General features: G+C 50.5%; 1 protein-coding gene across 1 annotated transcript in view; it reads right to left on the bottom strand.

The window, feature by feature from the left end:
* Nucleotides 1–626: 626 nt before the first annotated feature.
* Nucleotides 627–21,388, bottom strand: part of LOC116946571 (potassium voltage-gated channel subfamily KQT member 4-like) — an 80,800-nt gene continuing 60,038 nt past the window's right edge. The window contains exons 10-13 of the mRNA XM_076070099.1: nt 19,853–19,955; nt 15,052–15,183; nt 13,786–13,924; nt 627–13,133 (exon numbers count right to left, since the gene is read on the bottom strand). Coding sequence (XP_075926214.1) covers nt 12,336–13,133; nt 13,786–13,924; nt 15,052–15,183; nt 19,853–19,955 — 1,172 coding nt within the window. The 3' untranslated portion in view covers nt 627–12,335. The remainder of the gene's footprint in view (nt 13,134–13,785; nt 13,925–15,051; nt 15,184–19,852; nt 19,956–21,388) is intronic.

Raw genomic sequence — 21,388 nt, 5'->3', positions numbered from 1 at the left:
GTGGAAAAAAAGGAAGTTACAGAATATATCGGAAACCCCCCCCCCCTCCCCCCCAGAAAAATATTGATTTAAATCCACCCGAAATCTAATTTAAAAAATTTCATTTCGCCCAGATATTTTTATCCCGATTGCGCTATCGGTATTTTGCCACGAGCAGTGCAAGCTTTCGTGCTGGAGAAAGGTCCACGAAAACGGGCATCACGAAGCTGACCGATGGGATCCTTTCACTCAACATTATTGAAAGTGAGGCTCGTCACAAGGCAGGAAAAGCAATATATACATTTATTTTTTGCAGACATTGGTGACCATCAACTCACTCCAGCCACCCGGATTGGACCCAATGACACCCAGCAGTGGCAGCCCAGCGCTCTGACCTCTGAGCCACCCGGCTGGACACGTGTGGGCGGCACATCTTTTATAACTTTCATGAACCGGGCCCTATGCGAGTGTGCGCCTGGGTGGTCTTGAAGGGTGGCTGGTTCCAAATGTGAGATTGCCAATATGTTTTGGTCATTTTTGGGAAGAGTGTGATGGTAAAGCCGACAAGAAGCGGGCAAACCTTCCCCCGCCATCCCCGTCATGAGTCGTATGTGTGAGGACAAAAAAAGAGACGGTCATACCACAGCTCAGAGCGGTACACATTATAATTAAGTGTTCACATTTTCAGCACAGAAACAAACATAATCGGTAAATTGTCAATTTAACCCAAGTTGAGCACTTTTGTTCCTTAAGACTTAACAGTAAAGGCAAGATGGCAGCATCGGGGCCAGACGAAGGTCGTGAGATTTGACTCCCAACATTTGCCGAGCGACTTAATTGGCAGAATTGGTTAAACGTGAATTAAAGGCACGGGCTTTACATATGAATCCGCGTGTACACACACAATGTACATATAAGTACACGTATACACGTACATGCACGCACAGGTATACACGTTCAACAAACTTATAAGTGCAACCCAAGTGGAAATTGCCATCGGGTTTTTAGTTGCAGTCGCCCCACGCAGCTGCAGTGCGCAGCCTTCATCAGGGTTCTTGGGTCCGTACCCTCTCTGTACAGGCACTACCAATACAGGCTTCAGTAGCTAAGCACATTGATGACAACCACGTCGTGTAGCCGAGCCAGTGCAGCCGTCATCAGTGCACGATTCGTGGGTTCCCATTCTACAGCGCACAGTCACCGCATCTACTGCACAGCCGCGTTCATCACTGCAAGGCTCGCGGCCATCCCACTGATGTCTTATCTGGGAAAGTGCCCCGCCCCCCCCCCCCCACACCTTGAAAATTAATGAAGAACACTGCATATACACGCATCGGCAGCCAATTACATGTATCTCGCATACATGGCTCCGACCTAAAAGAGGCTTCTTGGCTCAATGGGCCTTGCCCGAAATAAATAGACGAATAGCAGTGTGAGATGCCGTGAAAGTAAACCCAAGGGACAGGAACAGAAGTCATTGAGATAATTCCAGTCGTGAGCCAAGTGAGAATCTGTAGTGCTCTGCTATGGAGTGGGGGTAAATATAAAACATGACATAGACACAAAACAATATTTGTTTTGCTGGTACAAATGTATTTTCAGGAAAAGAGATAACTTAAATGTTGAACACATTTGCTTAGGCCTTAGGAAAATGAAATTATTTAAAGTAAAAAGCGAGATATTTTAGCTAGAAGCGTCATAAACGGACACGTATACATTTGATTTTAATGGGAGTTTGTTTTTATACAACTGCTGAGCATAGGACCAAAGGCCCGAAATGTCGAACAGCCAGCAACAAACGGCGTTATCAGAGTTGTAATAGTTAAAGCGTCGATACTTTTCATGAAATTAAGCAACAACATTTACATTGTGGCTTGGCTCTCCAACACACCGGTATGCTGCACTAGTGACGAATTGGCACGTTCTGTTAACGTGACAACCCTTACGAGTCGGCCGTGTCAGGTGGTGGCGGGTTTTAACGACACATTTATATATTTACGCGATCTAACCCAAAAAAACCTTTATTATGGATGATATTGGTCGCGAAAGCCTCCTACGTGTTAAATGTTACTCTTTTTATAGGAGTTTGGGAAAAAGACATCGATGGTGGGCAGGAATTACGGTGGCTCAGTGGAGGGGAAGAAGCAGAAAGAGAAGTGGTGTGACCTGCAGTGTGGGGAATGAGTGGGTGAGAGGGTGAGTGAGTGAGAGGGTGAGTGGGTGAGAGGATGAGTGGGTGAGAGGGTGAGTGGGTGAGAGGGTGAGTGGGTGAGTGAGTTATGACCTGCAGTGTAGTGGTTGAACAAAGTATGGATGAGATGAAACAGTCTGGTTGACCAAGTCCTCAACATGCGAGGAGGGATAAACGAGTGAAGTTCATGGCAACAGAAACGATGGTAGAGGAGCGATAGAAGAGTGCTAAGGAGGCAACTGGAGTAAAATCGGTGCTCGATGATCAGTCGACCTGGCTGCCTAACGTTGCGAACTACGTTAGCAGAGCGACGAGGCGGCAGCTGACCGCCGGTAAGCCGGTTAGCCGGTGACTGGAGCGACTCGGCGGATCACAAATCGATCTGAATGCTTTACGCTGATCGAAACCCAGCGAAACGCCACGGTGGATATCAGATGCGCGAGCGCTGACAGAAGCTCTCTGCTGATGAAGGCTGCACTGGCTGCTGCTGTGAAGCCGCCACATCTGAACGCATTGGACTGTGACGACTCAAGCCTGAGGCTGCCAATTTCCAGCTCAGCTATGCGAAGGAGATTCTCAAACACGTGTTTGTGGCCACGGCTAAAAGCTTCTTCAACCACACGCACGCACGCACACACGTGGGGTGTCCATAAAGGCGCGGGCCTGCAATTGCTTGCTCATGCCACTGCTGGCGGAAGGAGCCTCCAACAGAGGGGGTGTTTGGCCTACTCTTCCACGTTGCCCAGATACGTTGGAAGAGGTGGACGTACCCACACTTTACGCCACCACAATCTACCGGCCGATCGATACTGGTGTAGCGATTTATATATTGCAAGGGAAGACGGGGGTGGGAGGGATTTAAGAAACTTGCCCCGTTGTTTCAGCGACCGTGCCAGGAGATAAACTCGAACCGGCGACCTCTGGATGGGAAGTGCAGTGGATGAATAGTCCATGGGCCAGAACAGAAATTGGTGCCATCGGAGGAAGAAATACTCTAGCCGTCCCGATGCATTTCTATGGCCAATGAGTGAATGACCTCATGAACCCACTGTGCTTATGCAATTTGAACTTATATATTTTATTGATTTAACGCATTTATTTTTAGTGATTTGCTTAACTTTCCTATACTTTGCACTACTATCGTTTTTAGTATTGTTGTTGTAACTTTCTGACTCGCCCCTACTGGACACGTGAAAGAGCTTTATAGGTCACCGGATTCCTCCACTATAAATTCATCTTCTGATTCTAAATTTTAAATGGTTATTATCGTCATTGGTCACGAAGAAATTGGAACCTCGGGTGGTGCCAACACGCCAAATATCTGGGCTCACGGGACTATATGCATCACACCAAGGCAGCCCCGTAAATATGCCATCCATTATGGATGACCGATATAATTAGACAGCTGTTTGACCTGTGCGGCTGAAATAACGGGAGCACATTCACGGTATAATTGGTTAACTTTAACCGAAAAGCGCGTTAAGGCTAATCCATGGATTCATCAACATAGGAACGCTGTCCGGTGGCAACCGTAATAAAACATATATCACGTGTAAAGAAAAACAGAAAACAGTTGTCACAGGCCGTGCTTGTTCAAAATTACATACTCTTAAAAAAATTGATGTTATAAAATCCTCCACTATGTCATTGTGAAGGGGGTTAGAGCATCACATACCCATACCTCCCGAGTGTTTCCTTTTGAATCGACCTGTCTCGAACTCGTCAAATAATATACATTCCTCTTGAATAATGAATGAAAAACACTTAATGCGCACCCTGTACATACACGTGCGCAAAGACAAAGATCACCTGTGTAGGCTTGTCCAGACTGTTGGGGCAAGTGCTGTTTGAGAGCACCTATGACGTCCGAACCGGGGGTGGGTGGCCAGCACCACGCCCGGCCGCCTCGTTTCCCCCGTGCTGATGGTTAAGGTGCCGTCCATAAATGACGTCACGCGATTTTGGACGATTTTTTACCCCCCCCCCTCCTCGTCACACGGCGTCACAAAAAGTCAGACACCCCCTCAAATATGACGTCACAAAGCTCTGCCTCCCCCCCCCCAAAAAAACCATATTTCCATTTTGAAAATAAAACATGCTTCAAATCGCTTTAAACTATTGTCATTGTAGTGCGTTGTTAATGTGGCGCTGCACTCTGATGTTGTAGGAGTCTTGTTATAACAATTAGTGTTGTGATAACAATTCTATATTTATTTAAAGTTGCGCATTTTTATGTGACGTCACATCTCTCACCACCCTCCCCCCTCTCGTCACACATCGTCACAAATGTCTGACCCCCCCCCCCCAGGTGCGTGACGTCATTTACGGACGGCCCCTAAACACCACGCCAGGTGCTACTTCATTGAATGCACAATCGAACCTCGGGGAAGCCGGTTTCGCGGGGTTGGTAGCGCAGTGCGATAACCAACCACGGCCGCGGCTTCTCCGTACACGTGCACGCGTAGACACACTTGCTCAAGTGGGATTACGCACATTCTCGTTCACTCACACAATGCCATACCTACAGATTTACACGTATACCCAGACATAATATAGAGGTAATGCTATACTCATTCATCACTTCATTCGATTGTCTAAGCTCACGATGCATGCATTGAATGGCATAAGAATCAGATGGAGGTGTTTTTTTTAGATCCGTATTTATTGTGGGTCTTCTGTCCGTGTGCTCTCTGCGGCAGCCAGAGATAATTGAATGTACTATTTATTTATTAATCAACACAGCTGCCGAGACACAGGCCCAAAGGCCCAAGACGTCAAACGTCCAGCAACAGACAGCGCTATTGACGTTGTAAAACATGAGAGTGGAACGCGTTTCTTGAATCGAGCGAGGTTATTATAAGAGCTTGAGGGCGGAGACAAGTGAACAGTGCCAGGCAACACGCAGCACGATACGTGGTGAGTGTTGCAGGGTGGTGAGTGGGTGGGTGAGTGTTGCAGGGTGGTGAGTGGGTGGGTGAGTGTGTTGTTGCGTGTTGCAGGGTGGTGGTGAGTGGGTGGGTGAGTGTTGCAGGGTGGTGAGTGGGTGGGTGAGTGTGTTGTTGCGTGTTGCAGGGTGGTGGTGAGTGGGTGGGTGAGTGTTGCAGGGTGGTGAGTGGGTGGGTGAGTGTGTTGTTGCGTGTTGCAGGGTGGTGGTGAGTGGGTGGGTGAGTGTTGCAGGGTGGTGAGTGGGTGGGTGAGTGTGTTGTTGCGTGTTGCAGGGTGGTGGTGAGTGGGTGGGTGAGTGTTGCAGGGTGGTGAGTGGGTGGGTGAGTGTGTTGTTGTGTGTTGCAGGGTGGTGAGTGAGTGGGTGGGTGAGTGTGTTGCGTGTTGCAGGGTGGTGAGTGGGTGGGTGAGTGTTGTTGCGTGTTGCAGGGTGGTGAGTGGGAGGGTGAGTGTGTTGTTGTGACCTGCAGTGTGGTGAGTGGGTGGGTGAGTGTGTTTTTGTGATCTGCAGGGTGGTGAGTGGGTGGGTGAGTGTTGTTGTGACCTGCAGTGTGGTGAGTGGGTGGGTGAGTGTGTTGTTGTGATCTACAGGGTGGTGAGTGGGTGGGTGAGTGTGTTGTTGTGACCTGCAGTGTAGTGGTTGAACACGCTACGGATGACACAACATGGTCGGTATTGTCCATCGCTCGAGTCTTCAACATAGGTGGAGGTAATCAAACAAGTCAAAGTTTATTTCGTTTAACCAGGTGATAACTCCTTTGTTGAAGTTCACGGTAGTAGCGATAATCGAGTGATAAGGAGGCGACTGAGGAGTGGATCAGTGCTTGCATCAATCAACCCGACTGCCTTACGTTGTGTACTATGTAAACAGTGTTATTAATCATCACCCTGAATCGCGACAATTAATTTAAATTGCCAGGGAATTCATCGTTACAGCCCTAATACATACGCATGTACACAGAGTATACACAAACTCAACTACACACACACACGCACTACAGAACTATACAAGCACATGTGTAAATGAAACTTCGCGCAGATGGAATATTCGGCCATCGATTGCGCAACGGTTCCAACTGCACATCCCAACGTTCGCTGAACATTCGCACGTTGACTGTGGGTGGACGCGTTACATACATGCGGTGCAACACCGCAGTTGTACACGCTGTACATATATATACACATGCACTCGCACGTGAATAAACATTAGCTCGTGTATTTACATATATTCTCACGCAAATAAATACTCATACATATGGTTACATATGTATACATGCAAGTACACATACACGGTCACGCGCACACACAAGCATCTGTACACGTACACAAGTACACAAAGACACAAATATATAAAAACACACACGCATACAAGCCATTGACTACTAAGTAACGGTGGCGTCACCACGGCGCTTGTGCCAGGCTAGGTGCAGTGTCGAAGGCTTGCCGACAGGTCACTCGACAGACCCAGGTGCCATGGGTTGATCGACTCAGATGACTGGCAGATGAACCCCATCCGTGCTCCAACAGTGCCAATTTGATGCGTTTTATACACCCGGCGCTCCGCTCGTTGAAGTGAGCGTCGCTGCTCTGCCCTGCAGCAGCAGCAGCAGCGTCCTTCACGAGCCTCCTCCGCAGAGGTCAATCTGGGCACCAATCATCGGAACATACACACACACACAAACATGCACGCACACACACACACAAACATGCACGCGCACACACACACAAACATACACGCGCACACACACAAACATGCATGCGCACACACACAAACATGTACGCGCACACACAAACATGCACGCGCACACACACAAACATGCACGCGCACACACACAAACATGCACGCGCACACACACAAACATGCGCACACACAAACACGTGCGCACACGTGCACACTACACACACACGTGCGCACCACATACACGCACGTGCACACCACACACACGTGCACACCACACACGCACACGTGCGCACACGTGCACTTCACACACACACACGTGCGCACACGTGTGTGTGAAGTGCGCACACGTGCACACCACACACACACAAACGCGCGCACCACACACACGCGCGCACCACACACACGCGAGCACCACACACACGCGTGCACACCACACACACACACGTGCACACCACACACACGTGCACACCACACACACACACGTGCAAACTGCGTGACAATAAATAATGTGCGTGAATAACTTAAGACAAACCGCTCCACGGCACGCGAGGTCACCACCGTCCGGCTGGCTAGACCGCTATCCCATCATCCTGTTACGAATATCAGTAGCAGAGGACAGTTCCGTTGACTTATTAACACAAGATACGCACAACTACCAACCCCTAACCACGTGCATACGCAGTCGTGCCTGTGTGGGGTTAAAACGGATGATGAAATTCTGCGTCTTCATCTCGAGGAGAGTGGGGTGGGGTGGGGGGCGACTACTGTCCTTCATCCGGCAAACAAAGAAAATAAAGCGCAACTCAAACGAACGGAACGACGACAAGACATGGAGTCTGAAAGATCACCGGCAGAGACCGTCAACGGAGCGTCCGTGCAAGCCAGCCGCCACGAGGAGGAATTCTCGCGGGATGACCCGCAGCACCACGGTGCGCCGTTCGGCCCGCCCAAACGACGGGCAGCAATAATAATAATAATAATGACGACGTTTCCACTTTTAACGGTGTACCGCCATCGCACGCTGTTCGCTCCGCTCCCGCAGAGAGAGAGAGACAAGGGTCGACTCACGGGGTGCGCGGAGAGGAGGAACCACAGACAAGCAGCAGTCGTGAGGTTAGCCGGCGCTGCCAACAATTGCCAAAGCTCTGTTGTCCTCTATACATTAACTTGAAATAGACCAATTAATGAGTGTTTTGCAGGAGAGTGATAAGTAGGGTTCAGGGTTATTATGTCCACTGTTGTGTAATCACTGTCACCACGTGCAATATAAAAGGCGGTTTCATTAAAAAAAAGTGCTTGGGCCAACCACGGCCTGCAGAGGCGGTGTCTGGCAATACGGCAGAAGATGACGGATGTTCATTTGGCGGTGAGCGCCACTTGTATGGCACACCGAGGGAAACCGCCTCAACCCCGGACACGTGGTTTAAACCCACGGGTGGCAACTCATGTTTTGTTCTGGGGTCATAGGGATGGCAACTTTACTTTGTTTATGCAGCAATTCATCGATATATATCCTTGCGGTGCATGCATCGAACCATGCGCGAAAGAATCGACTATTTCTATGATTCATGCAATTATCGTATTAGCCTGAAAATATACTCATTATATTTAGGCTAACGAAACGATTTTCAGAGGACAAACGGATTTAGACGGAACAAATGAGGTGACACAAACGACACTATGCATTACAAAGCTTATCGGTCGATGCTGACGTGGAATCATCGTGACGATTTGTGAAGTCAAGCCTAAAGGGGAAACGCCGCTATGCCTACAGACTTCCACACTGTCGCGGTTTAAGTTGGCCACTGTGTCTGCATATTTCCCGACCCCCCCCCCCCCCCCAGAATTCCCTTGGGAATGAGATGACGAATCTAAGCGGGCCGTCACCGGGTTCAATAAATGGCGATGACTGCGAGGTCACCGAAACAAGTAATTTTGGGCGAGTTGACCTGTAAGTAAGGTTAATGGGCTGACCTCGGAGAGGACAGGAAGGTTCCAACCTGCACAGCGCTCGCATGCACTCAGGTACCCATGCACGCCGGGCGAGATGGTGAATGTTTAATAAATAAAGTAGTGTTTTTGTTGCTGCTGTAGGGGAACAAAAAGCCTGCAAAGGGCGTGAGTGACGTCGGTCACTCACGGGGTGTGAGCTACTCATGCCCCCGAAAACGGCACGGTGTGGGGGCCTTCACGTTAACCTTTCGACGTATTTTGAGCCTCATCTGAAAAGGCATCGGCATGAACGATAAGTACGATAACAATAATCGCAATTGTAACTAATTTAGCCCCCCTTCAATGTCGATGATGTCCCATCCAATTTGCTGCGTTTTATCCACCAAGCTGCACTCACCGTGATTGGTGAGTACAGCATGGTGAAGCAGGTGGCAGGACCGGTGCAGATATCGCTCTCCGCTGATGTCAGCCGTTGGTGGCATTGTTTGCACCCGGGGTCACCGGGATAGCCGGCTTCTTTGTGTTGGGCACGTGCCACTGCGGCCCCCCCCCGACTTTCCCTCCTCACTCGTTGCCGAGTCGAATTCCGGTGACTCCCTGTGCTTGTCCTGACCATGCAGCTTACCAGCTTTGCAAGAGCAGTTGTGGAGTTTGTAATGAAAATTCTGCAGTTTTGTTAAAACGTCTTGGAGCTAGGAGCTAAAAAAAGGTGACACTTTGAATTATAATTTTGGGCCACTCAGGAAAGCAGATTTTTGTTGTTGTATAATATAACATCCCTTGAGAGCTTAAAGTCTCTTACCAATTAAAAGAAATCTATTGCTTTTAATGTCGCGTGTTTTTTTTTGAGAACATAAACCATTACCCATACATTATAAAATGTCTGTTAATTTGCAATATCATTCCACAGTTATAAGCCGACATGTGTTACTTTGGCCTACTCTGGCTTTGCAGTTGTGTACTCTGGCTTTGCAGTTGTGGAGTCTGTAATTAAAATTCTGCAGTTTTGTTCAAATGTCTTGGAGCTAGGAGCTAAAAAAAAGGTGACACTTTGAATTATAATTTTGGGCCACTCAGGAAAGCAGATTTTTGTTGTTGTTGTTGTATAATATAACATCCCTTGAGAGCTTAAAGTCTCTTACCAATTAAAATAAATCTATTGCTTGTAATGTCGCGTGGTTTTTTTTGAGAACATAAACCATTACCCATACATTATAATGTCTGTTAATTTGCAATATCATTCCACAGTTATAAGCCGACATGTGTTACTTTGGCCTACTCTGGCTTTGCCATTACAGTGGCGCGGTTTCAAGTGTCTAGACCCCGCAGAAGACGTTCAATAAAGTTGAAACCGATGCAAAGTTGCCTCGGTTCACCTAAAATCACCCTGGTTAACACTGATCTGGAAGGAGGCCCATTGGCCGGTACATGACGTACATCTACAACATTTCACTTTCAGCGATGAAACAAACCCCGCTTGTGGCTTTTGAAACGTTTAAAGCGCACGATGAATATGCCCGGTACAGCAGCACGCGCGTGTGACAGACAGCCACGCACTGGAATGAAAAGAAACAAAGCTTGTCCAACGTGAGGGTCCGACAAGTTACGCACCGAGACGTAACAGTGTGTGCATTCGGGTTGCGAATACTTACGGACAAAAGCCCGCATCATTTTTTTTTACTCCAATTCTAGTTTGGTTGATTTTTTCCCCCCCAACTTTTTTTTCTTCTTATTCTTCTTCTCATTCCAGCACTGTGCTGCCTTATTAAACACGTGATTATTTGCATGAGGTCAGCGAGTTACAGTACATTCATACCGGCAGCGCGTGGTTTAAAACCGCGTGCACTTTGGGAAAACCGCCGGTTTCGACGCCGCGGTGGCTGTGACAGCAATGGCGGTGGCCGACATTCGTTCGCCGCGGTTTTTTTTTCCCCCATCGCCGGCCAACGCCGCTGCGTCTGCGTCGATGAACCGTGCTTGCAGACCCGCGCCACGAGTCCGCGAACCCTCGCCGGCTTAAATACAAGTTGATGCGTCGCGCGTCATTAAATACTCGTTGTTGCTCTGATGTGGTGATGCCATTGTCAGTTTATTCATTCTTTCGTAGTCGTTCCTCTGGGTTGCGACTTTGCCACTGTGACGGTTTATGTCCTCTTTGATCATTGATTCATATTTCCGCTGCCTGTTGTTGTTGTTGATAAGTCATCAATGCTGACTGGGTAGTGTTCCATGAGCCCACATTTATTTATGGACGTTGGATTGGTGGAATCACACAAGATTGGGAGTTGCAACCTCCGTAGTCTATTTGGAAGAGGACTAGGATCATAATTACAAGGTTCGAATCCCAGCCAAAGCTACCTTAGCCCTTAATCACCACCACCATCATTATTTTTCTGAGGTGAGCACCATCTGGGGAGGCCTCAACACTTGGTGCAGAGATGTCATCAGTGGTCGCTGTATTACGGACAGACCTGGCCCTGCCACAGGACTGTAACACTTCTGCCTCTTTGCCGACAGCCAACAGCGTCGCGCTGCGTTCAATATTAAACGGACTGAGAGCGGAGACTCGGGCCAGCTGCCTGGGTGGTGCAAGCGACGAGTCCGTTCGCCCTGCATTTGGAACGTTACCAGTTCAAATCCCGTTACGGGGGTCAACTCAGCCCATCATTTCCCTTGGGGCGGTCAAGAGTACAGGTACCATTTTGTTGGAAATCAAAAGCATTTGTCCTCTGAAGAGACTCAATCAACTCGGCATTCACGCCATTGGTGCAAGGGCGAGATCATATCCCTGGGACCGCAGTGTTAAGACTTAAAACTGTAGTGGCCTCAACTGCCACTCGCCGAGCCAGCAACAGCCCTGCCACGTTGCCCGTGAAAACGTGTAATGGATAATGTTGCAAAACTGAAACATTTGCACGGTAATATATTTAATTGTTGTTCATGTTTTTTTTTTCTGTAACCGCTGTGCTTTTTCTTACCCCAGCAGGCAACGCTCGTCACTGAGACAGGTTTATCTCAATGGGTTCTAACATGTGTAGGCATACATTGTCCTTTGTGCCCAACCATGCCAGATGGAGGCATGCGAGGTACCCTGGTGCCTGCACAGGTCTGGGTCCATTTGGGTGAAGCAGCATCAGATCCAGTGTGCCCAAACTCCAGTCATTACGACTCACCATAGTCCACCTTCCCGTATGTACCAACGGTCTCTGTTTAAATTAAGTTGCGACATGCCGCAAGTGCCTGACGATTTATAAACATATTCCACGTGGCATGGGGAGTGCCGATTAGAATTAATAAACACATCTTTTACGTGTCACCACGTGTGTCCTATGTCACGTGGGATTCGTTTAGCAATCATCGGATGATGCGCGCGGGGGAGCGAGGAAGTATGAAAACGTGGAGAAGTGGCGCCGTAGTGGGTTGCGAGGACTTGGATGGGTGGAGTTCGGGAATCTCACGTGAGACCAGAGCTCTGGTCGGCGTTTCCACAACCCCGCCAGCAGAGGGCCCACCTTCAAGGTTTGCGCGCTGTGATTCACCCTCCACCTCACCCTGCCACCCTTAACCTTTGCCCCCGGGGAGGCCGTGTCACGCGAGCCCTGAGCGCCTCTCGGCCGCCGCCGCCGCCGCCGCCACCGCGTCGTCGGCGTCGCATTCGCTCGCCGCGTCCGCGTGCTGCGCGTCCTCGTCGCTGATGAAGAGCACTACGTCCTGCCAACTGAGCGACGCGTCGTCGCTGCCCAGGCTCTCCTGCGCCGCCAGACGTGCCCAGCCCTCGCCCGCCGTCGCCGTGGCAGCCGGCGAGACGGCTGACGCCGGCGCCGCCGTCGACGGAACCCCGACGCCGTTCTCCCGCTCGAGGCAGTCGAGGCTGTGCGCCCGGCCCCGCCGGCCCTCGGCCGTCGACCTGCGCCCTCCGGCGCGGCCGCACGGCAAGGCCCCGGCCGCGAAAGACGAGTACGGCGGCGGCAGCGGCGGCGCCGGGTCGACGCGCGACGACGGCTCGCTCGCCGGGTGCGCCCGCCTGGCACCGAACCGCGACCGCTGCTTGCCGTGGGGCGGTGGGGAAGGCGGCGGCAGCGGCGGTGGCGGAGGCTGTGGCGGAGGCTCCCCGTGGTCGGCGAGACGCACGAACGTCGACGCGGGTTTGGGCGCCGAGAAGTAACCGTGGTCGTTGTCGGCGGTGGCGACGGTCGGAGCCGCGATCGGAGCGGTCGTTCCGAGCTCGTAGGCCAGCGCCCGCGGCTCGGTTGGCCCCCGTTCGGGAGGGGGCGGCGGGGGAGGAGGGGGCCACGGCAGCGCCTGGGGGTCGTCGGCGGGAGGCACGGCAAGGATGCGGCGGTGGAGGTCGACCAGAATGTCCAGCTTCTGCTCGATCGCCTGGACCTGTGGCGTGGCGAGGATGGGAGACGCCGTGACCAGGAAAACCGACGTGCAAGTGAAAAGTCAAACGTGTCTGCGGGGATGGGGAATGGGACTAAGCAGCTGGTCAGATAGGCACCGCACGAGCGAACTAAGCACTATCCCTACCCAAGACCACAAGCGCAAATAAAATGTGAGCTGAATTGATCAAACGGCTGCACTTGCACGTATGCAGATAAGAAATTGAAGATGAAGGCGCACCCCTGCAGTTGCTCAAGCCACTGCTTTAGGAAGGGCCTCCTTTAGTGGGACCTCTAGAGATAATTAGATTCACTCTCCCACTCTGGCCAGATGTACCCACACTTTACCCCACCACACACGAATTCCCATTCGACTGTGCTGCACTTTTTATATCACTGCTGGGATGAATAACAACACTGTATATTATTGAATCACAACACTGTATAAACAACACGATACATATTATCCAGAATGTTGTTAAACATTCCATAATTTTTTTATTTATTAAAAAACCCAACGCGAGCGCAAACGAATTCACCGCGGCGGCATTTGCTCCACCCGAGAGGAATGGCGGAAAAAGGGGGGCGGCGTGTCTGCGGCCGATTGTGGCGGCGGCCGCGATGCGTTGGGGGGGGTGGGTGGGGGGTACACGCACGTGCTTCTCGACGCGCGCCACGCGGCCCAGCAGGCTGAGCTCGTCACACGGCGCCTCCGCCTCGGGGCCCGCCCCACGGTCGCGGCCCCTCCGCTCCACAGGCCCCGAGTGGGTCCTCACGCCCAGGATCTGGTCGACCCTGCACGCGCGGGCGCGGGCGCGGACGCGCTCGTTCGAATCGTCGTCGTCTGGAACGCTCTTCCCTCCGATATTTGGAAGCCACTGGAGCTATGCACCTTTGAATCATCTAGACTGAAAACAAATTTCTTTAGAAATGCTTTTCGTGTTTGCTTTGTAGTCCTTCCATCGCACCTCCGAAGTAGCACGGTTGGCTACGTACGGTGCGAAAGAAGTTCAACATGCATACATACGTCGCTTCTCCTCCTCCTCTATCTCTCCTGTTGAAGATCGTACCGGCCGTGAAGGTCAGGTGGCTCAGAAGAGGTCAAGTGCGGTGAGTTTGGTTCTGTTTGTTCAAATTGTGTTTTGCGTTACATTCCAGTTCTGAGAATTAACACATTCCTGCGGAGGGAGCTGGTAGGAACGTTGGGTTGCTCGGTCAATGGCCAGGGTCAACGGCGGCACCACGTGGTGTATTCCCCTTTGACCGGGCAGGGCCCACTGAGCTGTATACGATTCCGAAGTGACCTTGCCTCGAATGATGGCTCAACGAATTGGTGGCTTATAATGTAGAGATTGAGAGCAGCCGCATACTCCAAACGCATGTTGTTGATTCTCCACGTGGAGGGAAAAATGTCGTGAAGATAGCCGGACGTGGTATTTTACTGGTAGGAACCAGGAGGTTCCTACCAGTAAAATACCGATTTAACTGTTACAACCGCACATGGCGGAACGAGTGGTAGGAGCTGCTCTCTACTGGCTGTGGATCAGATGTCACTTGAAGTAGAAGGGATCTCAGAGGTAGCTCTGTTGTATCCACTTCCATGAGACGTTCACGAACGTGAACGGTTGCACTGCTCTGCGAGATTTTCCAATGGAGACTCTGTCGTTGTGGCGGTTGTTGTGATGGTTGTTCTAGTTGTTTGTTGTTTTAGTTGTTGTAGTGGTTTCAGTGGTTGTTGTGGTTCTTGATGTGGTGGTTGTGGTTGTTATAGTTGTTGTAGTCGTGGTTGTTGTAGTTGTTATTGTGGTTAGTTGTTGTTGAGGTGGTTGTAGTTGAGGTGGTCGTGGTTGCTGTCGTGGTTGTGGTGGTGGTTGTGGTGGTGGTTGTTGTGGTTGTTGTGGTTGTTACGGTGATGGTCTCACCGGGCCTGCAGGCTCTTGACTCTGCCCAGCATGTCGAGGTGTCCTGCTGAATACTGCTCGATGACGTCCTTCACGTCGTACGGCCTCAGCGTCTCCTTGAACTTCTTCTTCGCGACGAGGAACTTCATCACCCTGAGCGCCAGCAGCAACAACAACAACAACAATCACTTCAGCGCGCCGGTTTGTTGGGAGAGCAAACCAATGGTAAATGTTGTGAGTTTTCTCTCCAATACACAACCAGTGTGCTCAAGTCGTAACTAATTGCCACGTTTGGTTCACGTGACAGACCTCACTAATTGGCTTTGGTCGGGTGGCGGTTAGGTTTATTAGGCATTTACATTTATGCAATCAAACGAAAACATTTTGTAATTAATTTTTATTATTGTACCCGCAGGAAGGAAACTCAACACATAAGCTCGGAGGGCGAAAGTCTCAGGAGAGATGGGAAACCATTCACGAGTGACAATCTTGGTGACGGTGTTGCCGTGACAAGTGCGAGATGAGACCTCCAGCGCTGTCCTACCAGACAGTCTCGTCCCTTCACCTGATGAAGGCCGCTTGTGTTGTGGCCGAAACGTCGTGAGAAGATTATTATCGTGTTATTTTATTTTATCAATTTATTATTTTATTCTCATTCTACGTGACTTTACCGAAAGAACCAAAGAAGAAGTGCGAGATGATAATACGGAGGGTTTGCGTGGGTTAGATCGCGTAAATATATGTGTCGTTACACAGGTTACTACTGGCCAAGACTAATTAAGAGAATCCATCTAAATTGAGAGAACTAAAAAGAATTGTAACCGTTCGGATAGCTACCGACTTAGTGCCGCTTGGAGAGGAATCATCAAATAATAAATTGTTTAAATGCACGCCTATACAGGCCACCATACTTCAATAGGGATTACCGTTGTTACGGCTATTTTAGTACACACAATGGACAGGAAGTACAAGATCAATGGGCTCGCATAATGCGCATGCATAATGTATGTTGATTCATTAACCTCCCCCCCACACTTTGTGCAATACGAGCGCACAAGTGTTGTCATCACATCTACGCCTTTATAAGGGACGAAACAGGTGGACTTCACAAATCTGGTTGTTGCCTGATGAAGCTCGTTGTAATTACTGGCGAAACGTCGTACTCAGATTATAAATGTTGTGGCTTGGCTCTCCAACACACCGGTGTGCTGTACTAGTGAAGAATTGGCACGTTCTGTTTATGTGACAACCCTTACTAGTTGGCTGTGTCGGGTGGTGGTGGGTCTAACGACGCATTTATATATTTACGCGATCTAACACAAAAAAAACCTGTACTATGGATGATACTGGTCGGCAAAAGCCTGCCACGTGTTAAACTGGAGGGCTTGCCGTTCCACAGAGAGGCTGCGGTTTTGAATGACAAAATGCACGACGTTGGGGGAGAGACGTTAAACGCCTTTTCTTTTCGTTTCGGGGGCTCGGCGTACTTGTCGTCAGGCTCTTACAATCCAAACTGTGCAAATGAAGTTGCAAATAACCGTCCCCTTTCATTCCGTAACTCTGACTCCGTCTCGCCGGACGATCGCTGAGTATCCCTTGTGGGACGTTGACCGTGCGGTGCTTTGTGAAGGCAGAGAGCCGTTCTGGGCAAGCGGCCACCGCGACACGCAAAATGTCAACTTGTGGGCTCCCTCGTCGCCCTGGCATGTGACATTTCCGTTCGCAAACTGCTGTGCCGGAAGCCAGCGTGCACCGGGTCTAGTGAGAGATGGAGGCCTCCCATATCGTGACTTAAGCCTCTCTCTGTACACTGGCGTGGCCCATTTTAGTTCCATCGGTTGACAGTAGAGGGACTTCATCGACAGTGACAACCACAGGCTGCTGCTGCTGCTGCCCAAGCACTGATGACACGTGCTTGTGTGTCCGCACAACAGCTTTGAGGGTATCTAGCTTGCGGGCAGGGGCTGGTATCATCGGCATGTCTCCCAACGGGAGTGAGGACTGATTCTGCCGTCACTTGCAATTGATAAAAAGGTGTCACCCATCAACATCTCGTTTTGTCAAGTTGACGATGATTGATGAAGGTCTCATCGGAAAAACCTGCGCCTACACCGCAACTCTGCATTTTGCTTCAGATTCAGAATACCGCTCTGCAAGCACGGTCCTTGAATGCCGGTTTTTAGCGTCACGCCATATCCGCGCAGGTGCCAAACAGTCTCTGCCTTGTTTTTTTTAGATTCGTGTGAAGAAGATGTTCACGAAGGGTATATCACAAGGTAGGCAAGCATGGATCCCGAAGAATAAGGGAGGAAACAGCCATGAGCAAGAAACTGCCGGACGTCAAATACAGGGAAGCCCACTGCCAGAATTGAGTAAAATGTTCCTTCCGAAGAAGACAATGCCGGTCATGTGTCACAGGAATCGCTACGTACGATACTCTGACAAAGGACACACCCAGAGGTAACAGAAAGAAAGAGCAACTGAGGTTGATCTCAGTGGAGACCACTAGCGTCGAAGAGTTCGTTTGGGGTTGCAGAGGTTCGTGGTGTGATCTTGGCAGGTAGCCCTGGTTAATACTGCAGGGTGTGTTAAAACATAAAACGTGCGCCCGGTCTGCATCAGAGTGGACATCCAGGATCCAGTGACATCATTTCAAAAGAGTGGGGTGTTGCTTGCCGGCGTCAAGACCTTAAATTTGCCAAATTTCAAAAGATTACATCGCAAATGACTCGTTTGAGATTAAACATTGCCATCATGGCACCCGATCGCTAGACTCACAGCAGCCAGTGCCAGTGAAACACCGAGACTTAAGCCTCTCTCCGTGCGCTCTAGAAACGGCTAAAATACGAAACCTACTAAAGTAGTTTTGTATTAGATAATGAAGGCAGATGTAATTGACCACAAGCTGAATGTTTATTTGGTTGGATGAAACAACCTAGTGGCTGCCCAAGGCAGGTATCTACTGTACGTTGAACTTCTTTTGCACTGTACGTAGGCCAACCGTGCTAATCGGAGGTGCGGGGGGGAAGGATGACAAACGAAACACAAAAAGCAGTTCTGAATAAATTAGTTTTCAATCTAGATTTAAAAGTTCACAGCTTCAGTGGCTTCCTTATACCGGGAGCGCATCCGAAAGGGCGCGATACGGTGACCGTCTTTTTTCGATGGCTAGCCAAAAGCCGTTGCGAGGATGACCGGAGTGGCGTGACGGGTTACACTCCTTGACGAGCGCGAGAGGAGTTTGTCTTCGAAATGGAGCTTCGGCAAGGAGCCAATCAAGGCCACCCTCGGGTGCTATCTGACATTTGGCACCGTCACTGCGACCTCGCAAAGGGAACCGATGCCACAGTTCCGCAACTTCCTACATGAGTCGTACATTCCCCCGCAAGGAAAGAACTCCAAGCTCGTAGCGGCGATGAATTTCCGTTTCACTTTTTACCGCCCGATCGGTTTGCCGCTGAGAAAAAATACTCGCAGCGGCGCGGCCAAGAGTAAATATAAACCCGTCTCGCACACGACGGGTTCTTGCCAAGATGACGAGAAGGCCAGGGAGACGTGCTTGTGTCAGTGGTACACGCCGTGTTGAACATGCTGAGAGGCGGGCGTCGCACCCCACCCACAACGGATTCAATGTCGGTGAGGACGATGCGCGTGGTTGCATTCCCAATCGCAATCTCACAAACTAAACAATTTTTATTTTACCCGGTAATGCCCACTGAGCTAGAAACAGCTCTTTTTTCAGAAGCGACGCAGCTGTCACAAGTGACAGCTCAACGAAGTTGCTTATCGTGTGGAAATCGGGAGCAGCCAAATACTCCAAACGCGTGATTTTTTATTCTAAATGTGGAGGGAAAAACCGGAGGACCCGGAGAAAAATCCATGCGACCACGGTGAGAGAGACACGCAACTCCAAATTAACAGGTGTCAGGGTCAGGATTGAACCCACGACCTCCTGCATACCGGGCGAGGGAGTTAACATCTCACCACCGCGGCACCCCAGACGGCCTATGCAATGTTCGTTCCTCCACCGACCGTGCGAAGGGAAACCTCACGGTGCCCGGCAGAGCTCAAGGCATCGTACGTCGTGCGAGTGCTGGATATAAAGAGACTTAAAAGAATATTGGTCTTAGGTGCATGCTCCCATCAGGTAACTTCTACAAGGCTGGCCACTACGAAGATGCAAGCACGTGTCATCGGTGCTTCTGCAGCAGCACAAACAAGAAGAGAATTGCGTCCCCGTCACATATCCGCCTTTCTACATAATTTTTGGGCAGGACGCACCGTGGCTGGAAGGGCCAAGAATAATGGCGCTGCAGGAAAAGCAGCGAGGCCATGATCATGTCCACCAGTGAGGTGGAGCAATAGAATCAGTTCGGATGCCAGGTGGATTATTATAATGCACCACAGGATCGTGAGTGGCAAAGCTAACTCAGCCCTCTCCAGCACCCCCCCCCCCCCCAGATGATACAGGGCTGGCCCAAACTGCCGTCATCACCACACGCGGTCGAATATCATCACCAACATGTAATCTTTTGCACCGTACGCAGCCAACCGTGGCTAATCGGAGGTGCGGAAGAAGGACAACAAACTAAACACGAAAAGCAGTCACAAATCAAATGAGTTTTCAATCTACATTTAAAAGCGCACGGCTCCAGTGGCTTCCTAATATGGGAAGGAAGAGCGTTACAGACGGCCGCAGAAGCGCACCACCCCGACAGCGCCGTGCGATGCGGTGACCACCGTCTTCGCCCAAACGTCACCGTCATCGCTGCGGTCGTGACTCCGCTGCCGCGGGCACGGTGCTTGTTTTTTTTTTTCCTACCTGATGGCTCGGATGCCGTTCTTGACGACGGGCTCAAAGTTCTCCCGGGTGACGTCTCCCGGCAGCCCCACCTCGCTAAACATGTCGTCGGTGAGCGCGCCCTCTGTGCACAACACGCAGCACACGTTGGTTCGCACGCCGGGCATGCTTCACTCACCCGGGTCAGTGCTGTTCGGTGAGAAAGTGGGGGGGGGGGGGCGGGCCCAGGCCCGATTCAGACGTCACTCGCACCACTGACGTTAGCCGTGGCACTCACTCGTGCACGCGCGAGCTCGCGGACACGCACGTATGCGCGCACGTACACGTCGATTCACGCAAACCCATACCCCACGATCCGTTCGTGACTGAATATTTTTGGGGCCGCGAGTAGATCGGAGCGGGCCACAGCAAAAGGTGCACTGGATGTGGTGTGTCGAGTACAGAAATATATTCTGGGTCACCGACAGGGTCAAATACGGCTGAAGGTTAAGCACTCTACACACTCGCGTACACGCACACAGAGACACACGAGGGGGTACACACACGCACGTAGGGGTGCTCAGATACGCCACCTGCGTATCTGAGCAATTCGTTGAAATGACACATTCCTATGGTTAGTTTCTCTATACGTAGTTAGGTCAGTGTTGACTTTGTACAAAGTGGAACATATTCTATCAACCCCAGGGAATGATATATGCATACAAATCTTCTGTGTGCACGTGTGCAATGTATGTGTGCCCGTGTGTGCATTTGTGTGCCCGTGCGTGCGTGTGTGTGCCCGTGCGTGCGTGTGTCTGCACGTGTGTACATATTTTGCATGATTGTGCTAGTTTGCGCATATTTGCATGTCCGTACACATGTAAAGCGAATGTGTGTGTGTGTGTGTGTACATGTACAGGCATGTAACCGTGTGTATGTGTGTGTGTGTACATGTACAGGCATGTACCCGTGAGTGTGTGCGTACATGAGATGTGGTACCAAAATACATGGAGCTGACTGGCCTTGCTGACGACTGTTACCTGCAGTGTCTATGGAGAAGGCTCGTAATGAACGTTACTGGGAAGGTCGTGGCAGCCGCCCTCCAGCAACAAAGGCGGCGGAGCGACGCTCACAACAAAGGACAGAGCGACCGGCGGCTAAAACGCAGCGAGTCGACACAACAGTGGGGAGCACAGGTGGGACATCTGCCAGTCAGTGATTTCAGTCAGTCAATTCAGAACACTTTGGGTCTGTCGCGTAACCTCCTGCCAGAGAGCCTTCGACATTTCAAGCTGCCTCAAAGTGCACCTAGCCTGGCACAAGCGCCACGGTGACATCACCACCACTTAGCGGGATATAGCAGTAGTTGTTTTTCGTGTTTTTTTGCGTGTATGTACACGTGTGCATATATTCGCGTGCATCCGTATGCGTTCGCGAGTGTGTGTGTGTGTGTACGCGTGTCACACACACACACGCGCAGCTTTCGAATGCGCCTCTAAGTCAGATCGGAAGCATTACCCCTTCAAGTCTGAAAATAAAATCGGCAAGCTCATTTCTCAGTTTCGTTCTTCTTTTTCT

The sequence above is a fragment of the Petromyzon marinus genome, chromosome 27 (genome assembly GCF_048934315.1).
Source record: "Petromyzon marinus isolate PM22_M1 ecotype Great Lakes invasive population chromosome 27, UKy_Petmar_22M1.pri1.0, whole genome shotgun sequence".
Lineage (NCBI taxonomy): Eukaryota > Metazoa > Chordata > Hyperoartia > Petromyzontiformes > Petromyzontidae > Petromyzon > Petromyzon marinus.
This window is presented reverse-complemented; position numbering and strand designations above follow the sequence as displayed.